Here is a 14,540-nt window from a genome sequence, read left to right as displayed (position 1 = left end):
AAAAAGTTATAGCATGAAAACTATAACAAGCACAATATAGTAACGAGTTCAGTGTTGAAAGAGTTAAAGGAGGAGTAGAGCACAATACCACCAGCTTTCTACCAGAAATTAGTAGACTCTTCCACAACGCATTGAAGCAGTCATCAAGGCCAAAGGCGGGTCAACACGCTAATAATTTTTTGGAATAAAGACATGACTTTTGGTAGGATAGTGTACATCTTATGAATTAAAGGTTTCTTGTTGAGTTTTCTCATGACTTCTTTGTTTTACCTCAACTATTACATTCTATGGTGTAACCACTTTAAAGATCATCTTAATGATGCTCAGCTGACAAAATATAATCGTCATCTTGTCGCAGATATTTATTTTCAGAGAATATCTTAGATTAGATGGAAATGTAACGCTTACTTACAACAAACCAACATTCTATTACCACCATGCCACAGTACTTGACTAATTAGAATCAACAGCTGGTGCCAAACAATGCTGATACAGATATTAATTAAGTTAATAATTTTCATATTATTCTTTTACAATTCATCTTTGGATTTTTGCTCTACTAGATTTATAAGATCGTGCACAAATTCATAGAGTAATGTAAAATACTGTTCACTCTCTTCCAGAGACTCGGGTCTCGTTCTAGTATCCGTTTCTCCTTCATTCTGTGCTACAGATTTATACCATAGTTCTAAATCTTTCAACTTTCCAAGACTGCTTTGAAAAGACTCTTTACACAGATCAACCATTACTAGCATGGCTCGGATAACCTTTTCTTGAGTGTCATAATCTGGTGATAGCAAAAGTTTAGGAATGTGCAGACAGAATCCTTGTTCAACTAATGCTTCCTGGAGGTGAAACCTGGAAACAAATATGCATGTACAATGTAAGAATAAAATAATGTTACACACTGGCCAACTATCAGAAGATAACATAGTGAACAAATCTCTCAGACTCCACGAGTAAAGATCTAAAACAATCTATATCATGTAGATTACTTGCTTTTAAACCTGGATAAGTAAAGGATTGAATATAGATCTAACTTTAGCAGCAGTAAAACTGTGAAATACTTGCATTCACTCTAGAAGGAAAAGCTAAACAAGGCTTACATATTTACTGACTATAACTGTTAATAATGTAACAAGAAATAATGGCACACATTTACTGACTACAGCTGTAAGATATGATGCAGCAATATTCAGTCATCTTTCAGGTCTTCATGCTTACCTGTTATACGTCACTAGTTAAATAACTAATGTTGTTTCTGTAGTATGACATTATAAAAAAAAGCAGTACTGGTTTTAATTGAAAACTTAAATATAATTTCATATTAGTTTTATTAAAACTTAATTCACCTACTTTTTATACTGACGAAGTTTCTCCTTCACTGCATCTTTCTTTGCATGCTTTTCAGTCAATTTCTATACAAAAACAGAATTATGTTTGTTAAAACACAAGTTAAGATAATGTTGACAGAATTTCACATTGGTCCAACGTGACATCTTAAATAGCAAAGTTCATTATTACAGAAATTCTTCTGAACTAATAAATTACCTTTCTAAAATATTTCAACATAAATTTATTAATGGTTTTAACTTAAGAATCTATTCTAGGACCTGTGTTATTTTTACTTTATATTTATGGTTTACCTGAGGCTTATTTGCTTCACATGCATGTTTGTTGGCCGATGATACTAATCTGTTTTATTTCCAAAGATAATTTATATTCTTTGACAAAAAAAAATTAAATACCAAACTCAAGAAAATGAATGAATGGATGGCAGCAAACAAATTTTCCATCAATTATAAAAAACTGGATATATGATGATAACAAAAACAAATTTTCCATCAGTTATACTAAAACTAAATAAATGATGATGATAATAGTTGATATATTCCATGAAATAGTTGTAAAATTTGAATGCACAACTACTATGATAATATTCTGTTAAGACTGATAATTGCATTATATTATAGTTGATTAAAAGTTGTAGAGTTTGAATGTACAATTACCTATGATAATGTTTTGTTAGGGTTAATAATTGTATTATAGTTTATTTATTTGACATGACTGTACGGATTGCATGGAGGTGATGACGAGAAATTGTTAATCTAAATTCCATTGTGTTACTATAAAGAAAGTTATTAACACTGTTTTAGAGAGGAAAACTACTATCATATATTTTAAAGAATCTGGTTGGTTCTGTAAAGATCTCTTCCAAATAATAGAATTGCAATCCTAAAGCTAATGTTGGTTAATTTGTTGAGGTTTGTTGGTGTGTATTAAGAAAAAGTCATTATATTTAATCAAAAACACTTTAGGTGTGACCAAAAAAGGATTGAGCATACGACTTAAAGGATTGAAATCAAAGTTGGTGGCCAAACTGATAGATAGCATTGAGAAGAATTTTACAGCAAATATTCATTCATCAGTTTACTAGGCCATGTATTTTATTTTACCCACCACAAGTTGAAAAAAAAGTGGCCTGGCTAACTAATGAATGAATAGTTGCTGTAAAATTCTTATCAATGCAATAGTGTAGCTAACAGTTTGGCCACATGATGAATCCTTTCTTTCACACGTAAGGTGTTTTTGATTATTGATAAGTCTTTCAAACCTGTTAGCTGGAAGTGAAATCTTATAATCCTTCATTCTAATATTTCTCAGGCTATACAAAATTCCACTTCAAAGTTTGTAATATGGTAGACTAAACTACAAACAAGAATAACCAATAACAGTGACATACAAATCTTGACTGGTAAGAATTTTGTGTAGATAACGTTTATTATTTTTTATATATTACAATAATTGTTTACAAATGTGTCAAGCTTGTACCTGTTCAGTAACTAAATCGTACAGCAAGGTGACCACTTTTAACTGAAGCTTCTGGTGTTGAGGGTCACCATGGTTAAAAACATCAGAGAAGGCCGAAAGTCCACCATTTTCAACCAACCACTGTTGAGCAAGAGGAAAATGACGCACCAAACATGAAATTGCATAGAATGAACGTGCTTTCACATTGGGTGATGGGTCTAATACGATCAATCGTAGTAAATTCTGCATTATGTTGCTCTGGAGGACTGATATCTGAACTTTTGGATTCCTGAAATAAAGAAATAATCTAAGGAAGATTCCTATCAAAGTAACAAACAAGGTTATCAAAATCTTTGATCATGAAGTTACAATCACTAGATGATATGTTGTGAGGTTAGGTTTCCAAATTATCTGTCACTGTTTGAAACTAGCGTTTACTTCTAACATTGATCATAACTTACCCTTGCATGGCTGAGCCAATAGTAAAGGCTACTAATTCTCGCACTTTTTCGTCGGTTATGTTCAAGTCAGGTGACACCAACTGCAGGCCACCAAGCTTAATGAAATCCTGAGCAACATCATACTGTGGAAAGTTTCAACTATATTAAATCTTCTGATGCACACAGCTAGTCTTTTAATACACACTATGTAACTTAAAATAAGACAGATCTGTAACTTTAAAATCATAAAGAACCTGATATCTGCAATTTATCAGGTTTTATGTTATAGTAATGAAGATACTTATACCAGAATGTTCCAAGGATTTATGTTATAGTAATAAAGAGCCTTATATCAGCATGTTCCAAGGTTATATATTATAGTACTAAACAGCCTTATATCAGCATGCTCCAAGGTTTTATATTATAGTAATAAGGAGCCTTATACCAGCATGCTCCAAGGTTTTATATTATAGTACTAAAGATCTTTATACCAGCATGTTCCAAGGTTTTCTATTATAGTACTAAAGATCTTTATATCAGCATGTTCCAAGGTTATATATTATAGTAATAAAGAGCCTTATATCAGCATGTTCCAAGGTTATATATTATAGTAATAAAGAGCCTTACTTCAGCATGTTCCAAGGTTATATATTATAGTACTACATATTTTAAACAAAAGTTTAGATACATTTATACAATTAGGTGCAAAAGTTTCATATATATATATATATATATAAAGAACTTTGTTTAAATCTGTGGTAAAAATCATGCAAAACTGCAGATGTTTTCTTTCATATTCCTTATATTCTCTCAATTATGGATTTCAATGCTTCAGCTTTCAACCCCGAGTTTATATTTACTTTGAAAAGAGAGAGATGTATCTGATATACCGATACATTTTTAAAATCTTTGTCACCTACATCAAGTAGTTAGGTTTGTAGTGTTTTACTCTTGGTAAATGAACGATACAGTTTAAAATACGAATATATACCACCAATCCTACCTTAACATGATAAGCTCTTTTAGACAGCTACTACTTACTTGGTGTGTTTCATAAATACTGCTATCATTTCACTAAAATGTTAGTTTAAACCAAGCATTACAAATAATCAGTTTGTTGTACATTATTAACTGTTCTATAAAAAATTAATTCATTCCTTTGTACTACCTTCTTCCATGGGAGTATATTCATAATACCCAAATTACAAAACAGTAGTTTACTATTTCAGAGATGAAGAACAAATAAAAATAATACAACACACACAATTATAACATACAATTCTTAAGTTAAGTAATCAAAATATATAAAGTCGAATGTTGGGTCACATTCCTTTCATATTTATAAAATAGCTAATGACAGTTTCCAAAATTAATTTACACAACTACTAATCTTAGTCCAAGTTTTACAAAGTGAAGCTATGAAAAATATCTGAAATTTCTCAATAATAATAACTCCAAAGTAGTTAACCTTTACAAGTCTCTACAAAACTTCACAGCAATCTACCAATAATCCAACCTGATGCACGAGGTATTCCAGGTCTTGAAGAATGTCTAGTTTCTCTGTATTGTCTGCCTTCTTGTATCGACCCAGGAGCTCAATTAATATTTCTGTATCAGATTTAATGTTTATATTTAAAGCAGCAAACTCCTCCTTTAAGTCCTCAATACTTCGAAATTTGGCCCTTATGGTTTCAGCATTCTGTAGAAGTAGTTGTGTGAAACCAGATATTAAAGAGTAAAAAAGATATAAAAATACAAATGAATTTAGATTAAATCATAGAATTAAATCTACAAAAATTAATAAGAGTTGGAACTTTCTGTTGAATTTTAAAGTTTATGCATTACTTAATTAAAATCACTCAATAACAAATTTCTGTGCAAATAAAAACGTTGCATTCAGACCTTTCAGTTTTCTGATGCTTGTAACCTGTTCATGATGCGCTGGCATTAATTTATAGAAAAAGCTTCTTGCAAAAGCAAATATATTATTGCTACTTCATATAATACTTGTTTGTTATGGAGATCATAAAAAGTTGTCAAAATAGCTACAAGAAAGACGATTCTACTGTTAATAACTAGACTAACAAATTATAATAATCACTTCTTGACAATTATTTGGCTAAAGCATTAACCACACTTGAACTCTCACAGAAATTTAAGATCATATTTGGATCTCACTGTCCTGTAGCTATATTTTGTGTTTAGCTATGGCTTCTAACATTCAAGTTAACATACTACAAAGTAGAGCAATGTGTCCATCCTGGTAAACATTAAGAATATTTTACTACGTTATGACACATAGCTTGAATTTACAAAACTTCATTATTACACATTTACTTGTCTTTATTTCACAACATCATTTCAAACTTTATACTGTTATTAAAATTATTCACCTACCTGTGGAGATACAAAAGTGAGAAACCTTTCCAATCAACTGTTCACACTATTGATCACCAATGACACCATTTTTGGGGATATTTTACAACGTGGAAGCTGCCATATTTGCCAAATTTTTATAAATGATAGATGGAGGAGTGAAAACACTTACTGAAATAACTAGAGATGTTCAACAATTAACCGTCATCAAATTAAGATTATTAGATTTATTTTAATATGTCAACAAAGCAATTGTTTGCAGCAATGTATATAGTGAGTAAGAAATTTGCTTAACTAATTAGAAAGATTTACAAGTAGGGTTAAAGATAATTAATCAACATTCTACTGACTTTAAAAAAACAAGAGTTTTGTATATTGATTCAACCGATGCTTGTGTTTAAACAAAGTCTGTAATTTTACAATATCTATTGTAATGTATATAGTGAGTAAGAAATTTGCTTAACTAATTAGAAAGATTTACAAGTAGGGTTAAAGATAATTAATCAACATTCTACTGACTTTAAAAAAAACAAGAGTTTTGTATATTGATTCAACCGATGCTTGTGTTTAAACAAAGTCTGTAATTTAACAATATCTATTGTAATGTTAAGAACTTATATGAAAGTAAATATGAATATGGTAATGTCAGCCATACCCAGTGCCAATGAAACCTTTTCCTCAACACCAGGGCTCATGAGATGGGCTGGGACACAACAAACATAGTAGTGGTCTAGGTGCTATCTATTGTTATGGTGTGAATAAGATTTTATTATCCATTTTTATGTATCTCATTTACAAATTAGATTTTTTAGGTTAAGGATTTATAACACAATATTATTTGTAATAATTATAACAAATTTTGAATTTTTTCTTTGTGTTGAACTAAATGTTGAAAATTGATTTATTCTGGCATACTTAAGTGATAAATGTGTTCAAAATTATAGAAATAATCTATGCAAAAAAGTTGATGTCTTGATAAAAACATTGGTAAAAAAAATTACATGGGAGAAAATATCGCTACTTTTGAAAACAACCAGCGTGAGTCCTGATACTATTTACTGTGCAAGACAGACATAGGTTCTCATGTCTTTTGTAGACCTACCCTAACCAAACTTCTTGTGTCTTTTTTTAGACCTAACAAAGTTTCTCATGTCTTTTGTAAACCTACCCAAGCTACTCGTGCCTTTTGTAGAACTAACCTATCCAAGCTTCTCATGTCTTTTGTAGAACTAAACTAACCAAACTTCTCATGTCTTTTGTAGAACTAACCTACCCAAGCTTCTCATGTCTCTTGTAGAACTAACCTACCCAAGCTTCTCATGTCTTTTTGTAGAACTAACCTACCCAAGCTTCTCATGTCTTTTTGTAGAACTAATCTACCCAAGCTTCTCATGTCTCTTGTAGAACTAACCTACCCAAGTCTCTCATGTCTTTTGTAGAACTAACCTACCCAAGCTTCTCATGTCTCTTGTAGAACTAACCTACCCAAGCTTCTCATGTCTTTTGTAGACCTAATCTAACCAAGTTTCTCATGATTTTCAATAACAATAAACATTTATTACAACAGATCAATCTGAAGCTTGTGCTCACCTGACCAGAATCTTGATGATATTCTTCGGCTTTGAATGACTTTAAAGCTTCTTTAAGTTCTTTATGAGAAAATCCTCTTTTCTGGTCACTACCAACATCCCAGCTTTTAGTCTCTTCATCAGCAATAATCAGAGGATTTGATTCAATTGAATCTTTGTCCATTTCCTTATCTAACAGTTTTGCTTCTTTTAATCCTGTTTGTAAATTCATTCTTACATGAAGTCCTGGGGGAATAGCCTGTCCTGAGAAAAAGAAAGCCATTTGATTTAACAGTTATTATACTAAACATATATTTTACTGATATATAAGAATCCTTATGTAACTAAAAATGTCTTCCTTCACTAAAACTATGGCATAATATTCTTTCCTGTTAAAAACTGTCAAATGTCTTAAAAACAAGCATAATTTTAAGAATGTAACTGTATGTTTGTGAAAGCTCTAAGTACCATACCATTGCTCAATTTATTTATATTTATTCGGTTCTGAGAACATACGAGTAGAAATAAAGAAGAATGCATAACAAATATGTCTTGTTTGCTTGTTTTAGAACAAAGCCACATTTGGCTATCTTCTGTATCCACTACAGGGAATTGAACCCTGGATTTTAGTGATGCAAGTCCATAAACTTAACCCTGATCCACTAGGGACAACAATATGTCAACCAATCTATATCTACCATATCCAATGCTAAGGAGGACAGTGATTGTGTTTATATTATATTTAACACAGGATCTATCCTTCAACTAGAGGCAAAATAGTGTTTTTTTTTGGTTGGCAAGAAACAAGATCTTGTAATTGTTTCTTGGAGGTGCTCCATCAACACTTGAAAGTTTGAAATCTGTTGTATCAAAATATGCAATCCACATGATGGTGACATATTTCAGAAAGAAGTTATGAGCAGACAAAGAACCAGTTACACACACACACAAATTGATTATCTATTTTTCGTTTTTATTCTCAAATCAAATTATGAGACTTTTGTTTTATTGTTTGTTTGCAGTTGTATATCTTGTTCTCGATCTTCTAATCTGTTGGAAGGCCACTACTACTACTATCACTACTGTCCTTGTCAGCACTAGACCCATTTTTGATTGCTGCTACATCATCTTTGGGCTAGATGGATGGATTTGTGACCATATCCATAGCACAGGTTGCAAGTCAAATATCTTGGAACCTTACAGTAGCAAAATTCCAGTCATGGTCAGCAGGACTTGGAGCTATTTGCTGCATATCTGTTGGGCTGTGGGATTAAAAACGGATGTAATGATGGTGAAGAAGAAGACTAATACAGCAGACCTATCAGTTACACAATAACAACTATGAGGTTCATGCTGCTGATGTGGCCAATCATAACATGGACAATTTGGAAACTGTAATTTGCAATCATTATATCTCATTATATGTGTAACTTTCACTAAAATCGGATTAATCCCACGTATTTTATGCCTGATCCCTACCACTGAGGTGCCTCTGATTGAAGAAGAAGTCCTGTGTTAAGAAGAAAAGAAAGAAAAATGTAACTGATGAGAAAAGCTTAAAATTGATAAGAAAAATAAAACAAATTTATGGCTTCTAAAAAGAAACAATATGTGAGGGAAAAGGTGAAGAATATTAAGACATGAATCAGTTACATAGGATATATTGACATTGTATATAAAGAATATGTATACATAGATATATGAACTATAGTAATGTGTTTTATTGTAAACTCAAAAATGCTTAATCAAAATGGAACAGTTCTGATACATGTGTTTTTATATGTAAAAACACACTCTGAAACTGTTTACTCCTTATTAACATGCATAATCAAAGTAAAGCTCTTTTACTATGTTTTATTAACACATAAAATCGTACTATGAAATAATCTAATGTTTTTACTTTCTTTTAACATTTATTTTAATTAATAAAGTCTGATTTTAATCTTTGAAAATACTACTAAAATATATATGTTTTAATAAGATGTTTAATTACTATAATTATAACCTTGCTTTACAATGAGTAATATCAACTTTAAAAAATAAAAGAATTGATTTCAGACAAAAACATTACAGTGTTGAGATAAAAAAGACAACAGTTCAAAAACCTCAAGGTACTATTTCCAAATGTTTGAAATACCTGGTTTAATTTTCTGCCAGTCTTTAGTAGGAATAAATGGCTCAGCACTGCTCTCTTCCTCAATTTTCACCTCGTTATCAGTATCATAACTTTCTTGCTTGGTGTCTATAAGAACTACTGCTTTATTGGATTTTGATGTGTCATCAATTCCAAGAATGTTTTTTACATTAAATGTTATTATAATCCCTAAGACCATCCATAAATGGAAAAACTTCACATCTCTTTCACATTTCATTTCTTTTCTTTTTATGTAGGTCAACAAATTATGTTTTCTTGTGTTGCTTATATGTTTTTCTCATCTGGAATATTAAAACATGTGGAAAAACTTCATTTCATTCATTAGGAATACTTAAACTATACTTGGGCTTAATGTTTCATATAATAAAAACTTAACACTCAGACTAAAACAAAAATGGCTAAAGGGAAAGTTTCCTCACAATATTACAATATATTCTACAGAATTTAATAACCACATTTACACTGAAATAGCTTACATATTTTAAATTAGAATCTATCGAATTCATAATTTTAAATGGCTTAATTCTCATAGGCTTAACAAAACTAAGTAAAAAAATGTGTATATATTTCACTAAAAGAACTATTACAGTTTAAAAGTTACTGTAGAAAGAGCTGTAAGTTTTCTGTCTATGGTCCATAATATGTATTACCATTTCACCAGTAGAAAAAGCTGTAAGTTTTCTGTCTATGGTCCATAATATGTATTACCATTTCATCAGTAGAAAGAACTGTACGTTTTCTATCTATGGTCCATAATATGTATTACCATTTCACCAGTAGAAAGAGCTGTACGTTTTCTATCTATGGTCCATAATATGTATTACCATTTCATCAGTAGAAAGAGCTGTAAGTTTTCTGTCTATGGTCCATAATATGTATTACCATTTCACCAGTAGAAAGAGCTGTAAGTTTTCTGTCTATGGTCCATAATATGTATTACCATTTCTCCATTAACACTGAATAACAATTCATTCTGTCATGGTACAACTTTCAGTCACACTATGAATTTGAGTACAACACCTAGCCTCAGATGCCTCTTGCTATCTTTCTGGTTTTTTTTAAACTAGAAATCAACACCTATCGACAATTTACCCCTCCAAGGTTGTTTCTGCATGCCACCCTTTGTAATCAATATGTTTATAAATACCTTTAAAATTCTATTAACTCTAATGCTAACAACAGAGCACTACTTTGATGGCTTGAGCAACTTAATGAAATATAAATATTCCTTCACTATTCTTTGTAAATACATTTCAGGTTTAGTGAACAAGCATCATTTGAATAAGGTAACAATAATAATAATCATTGTTTCTGGAATTAGATTATAAATCCAACTAAGAGACTGTATATTAGAAAGTAACAACTAAATATCAAAGCAAGAAGTCACTATAAGTACAAGTAATGACTTGTTATGTTCAATAATAACTTGAGATAAAGCATATCCTTGAATAATTTAGCAACGTACTGTAATACTATCACTGTTTTGTGGCACTTTTGGAGTTAGGGGTATACAAGTAAATAATAACTTTACATTTTATTGGAAGATTGTATGTTTAACTCACTTTGCTTTTGGAGGTTATGATGATTATGGAATTATGCACATGTAAACAAAATTTGTTTAAAAGAAGGCTTAATTTAACATTTATATTTGCTTCCAAAAATATCATCCACTATTTTTTTTATGTTATTACTTAAATAACTTTAAATTATATTTAGAATATAAGCGTAATTGATATATTAATCCATATGCAAACAATGTAAATGTTATTTGCTTGAATAGTTTACTAGTACTAGTAGTAAAATATATACCGAGTTATATTTATTAAGCATTTAATGACTTATGTTAATACTTATTAATAAATAATACGATTGCAAGTTAATGCAACTCTCGTAGTCGTAAGAAAAGTCTAGATTGATTGATCTTTAACACTATTAATACTAATAGTATTATTATTGGTATTAATATTACTATTAGGCCTATTAGTATTTACTTACTTATAATAATGTTAACATTATGATTATATCGATTCTTTTCAATACTTGCCGTCTGAACTGAAGTCTATTGCATTTATGAAACGCTAATAACGCCGTAGCTGGCTAAAACAATTATCAAGTTGAGTTACTTTTCAGTTTTCTTTATTACTTATAAGTTATACTTTATAAGGACATTTGACAGTCACTCAGTGTTACTACAAGTTTAAATTTTGTTTGCACTTCGTAAATCGCAAACACGTGTAGTTACCTAACAACGCCACGTATCACAGCGCCTCCGATGGTGATAAAACGTCAAATATTGCATCAGATCGTAATTTTATATTAATGTAGTAAATTATACCAACTTGGCTGCATATTTTTTTGGTTTAAGGTATTACGAATATTATAAATTCAGATTAATAATTTGAATGTATAAAGATATCTAAACGTCCATTTGAAAAATTTTATTTGGAGTTTCATCACAATTTTCAAAATACTATTAAAAAGACGTTTTATGTAATTATGTTTTTTTATTTTAGCACAAAGCTGCATAATAAGCGCTATCTTGGCTATGTCTACCGTGGGTTTGTAGCGTTATAAGCCCTTAACGTAAGACATATAATAAAGAGATACAGCACATAGAGATGCGTTCTGACAAGCTCTAAAATATATATAAAGGTTGAGTCAACTTTTTTACAGTATATACAAATTTGAGTAAAGTAGGGCAATATGATTTTCATTTTCACTAAAGAATACGATAATCCAAAAGGTGAAAGTTCTGAATACTGGTCCTAGTGAAGTCATAATTGCTGTTATGAAGTGCTCACGTCAATGACTGCAAACGTTTTTTAAATATTTATCATCTCATGTTGCTAAGTGTTACAAAATCAGTCATATAACTCTAAAATTGAGGTGTAAGCAAATTTGAAAATACACTTATATTAGGTGCTTAAGAAAATTAACCGTGAGTGCAGTTTAACCCAGTGTGGTGTAGTGCTTTGGGCACTGATCGATTTTTTCTGCACGTTACACAATATAAAGAAAGTCGTCTCGCTTAATTTGTTTGTTGAATTTCGAGCAAAATTACTCGAGCGTTATCTGCACTAGCTGTTCCTAATTTAAAAGTGCTAGACTAGAGAGAGGGCAATTAACACCACCCGCCGAAATATCTTGGGATATTCTTTACTAACGAAAATTGAAACTGACTGCCAATTACAACGGCTGTAAGGATGATCATATTTGATGACAGCCCGGCATGGCCAGGTGGTTAGGGCGCTCGACTTACAATCTGAGGGTCGCGGGTTCGAATCCCCGTCCCACCAAACATGCTCGCCCTTTCACCCGTGGGGGCGTTATAAATATGACGGTCAATCCCACTATCCGTTGGTAAAAGAGTAGCTTAAGAGTTGGTGATGACCAGCTGCCTTCCCTCTAGTCTTACACTGCTAAATTAGGAACGACTATCGCAGATATCCCTCTTGTGGCTTTGCGCGAAATTCAAAACAAACAAACAAACATATTCGATGATGGGATTCGAACAATCAACTCGCAGATTGCGAGGCGTCGTCGAATATCCTAATCACCAGACCATGCTAAGCCCGCGTCTTGCTTAAAATTGTTGATTTTATTTTTTATTAAATGCTTAATTTGATTATTGATAATAAATTCAGTATGATCAGAACAAAAGAACTTTATATAGTACATTGTTCAACTATACACCAAACGTTTTTACAATTTTCTGCATAAAAATTTAGATTTGTGTATTTATGTTAAAGCGCAAAGCTACACAATTGGCTATCCCCACTATGCCCACCATGGGTATTGAACCCTGATTTTTAGCGTATAAACCACTTGAGGGTAAAAAAATCAAGACAGTTTTACCAGTTGTCACTTTACAGTATGCAGTATTCAATTAAGGCTTTCATATTTTATATAAAATGCAAATTTAATATTCCAACCTATAATTATTTTATGACTATATTTTCAATTAACATACAAATATAAAAATATTCAACAGATGGCACTTATTGTTGATGTTATTCTGCTTGAAAGAGATGTTAAGAGCATTAAATTGATTTTTTTTTGAGAGAACATAATAATTTTGTTATATATTTAACGTAAAAAAGCAGAGTTAATCGCTACGCTTAGTCTAGAAATTTAAAACAAAATAATAATTTCCGTTATTTTACTCGTGATAACCCAAGAACTCTTTACATAACTTTATTTTTTATAAATTTAGATTATTTGTCTTTAAGCGCATTGTTACACAATGGGCAATGGGCTGTCTACGCTGTGCCCACCTCAGGTAGTGAGCCACGATATTTATTGCCATAAGCCTTCAAACTTACCGCTGAGCCACAGGATGGGGGGGGGGGGGAGGAATAATTTTAGATGCATAACGATTTAGCCGTTTTTTAGTACCAATTATGTTTTTAAATTTGTATATAACAGTATTTGATATTGCTCAGAAAAAGGATGTAAATTTTCAAAGTTATTGTCCTGAAGTTCCGTTCCAGTATTTTGTAGGTTTTTTGTATCTTCCACGACAGAGCACCAACAACAGAACTTCTAAAATAATCCTAGAGTTTTTGCAAAACTCAGATTCATATAAAAATGAATAAACCAAGTGGCATGCAGAAGAAAGAGTATTAAACATAATTTTATATATTTTACATGCATAAACTCTTAATCTGGTACATATATATTCTAAGGTGATTTCTATCGAAAATGAAAACATATGATAATCCCTAAATATTAAAATTCTGTTACATTTTCAATTTGAGCTAAATGTATTTTCAGAAAGACATGTAGTCAAACAAAAACCAATATATGCAATCAAAAGAAGATGGTTTGGAATTATTCTGTACGGAGTATGAATACACATCCATTTAGTTTTATCCGTATTTAAATAGATACGATTTAAGTTCAGCCATTTCAAAATATTATTAAAATCCCTTTGCATATTATACATTGCTAAAATAAGATTATAATAACTTAAATAATATGGCAGTGTCATCTACATACATATAAACAAATGCATTTTAAAGGAATACTTCATTTAAGTATTTGTTACCAGAAGTAAAATAGGTATATATATCGTATATTTCTAGATAATTTTAACAAATCTTATATATGGTTTTTAATTAGGTATCATTTGAAAACAAATGAGAAACATATAATATAATGTCCCAAAGAAAATGGCGCTCATTAAGTTTC

At 30.9% G+C, this 14,540-nt stretch overlaps 1 protein-coding gene across 2 annotated transcripts; it reads right to left on the bottom strand.

Moving 5' to 3' along the window:
- Positions 1-338: 338 nt before the first annotated feature.
- Positions 339-11,615, bottom strand: LOC106467050 (nucleotide exchange factor SIL1-like). Of its 2 annotated transcripts, none has more exons than XM_013927366.2 (8): positions 11,346-11,615; positions 9,333-9,631; positions 7,218-7,459; positions 4,768-4,950; positions 3,273-3,394; positions 2,833-3,100; positions 1,357-1,418; positions 339-858 (listed from the first exon to the last, which is right to left on the bottom strand). In XM_013927366.2, the coding sequence occupies exons 2-8, from the start codon at positions 9,565-9,567 to the stop codon at positions 531-533; spliced, it is 1,440 nt and encodes a 479-aa protein (XP_013782820.1). In that variant the 5' UTR covers positions 9,568-9,631; positions 11,346-11,615; the 3' UTR covers positions 339-530. The 2 variants fall into 2 exon arrangements, with proteins under 2 accessions (XP_013782820.1, XP_013782819.1); XM_013927365.2 differs by having other exon boundaries at positions 11,395-11,612.
- Between the last annotated feature and the right edge of the window lie 2,925 nt (positions 11,616-14,540).

The sequence above is a fragment of the Limulus polyphemus genome, unplaced genomic scaffold (assembly GCF_000517525.1).
Source record: "Limulus polyphemus unplaced genomic scaffold, Limulus_polyphemus-2.1.2 Scaffold2468, whole genome shotgun sequence".
Classification (NCBI taxonomy): Eukaryota; Metazoa; Arthropoda; class Merostomata; order Xiphosura; family Limulidae; genus Limulus; species Limulus polyphemus.
This window is presented reverse-complemented; position numbering and strand designations above follow the sequence as displayed.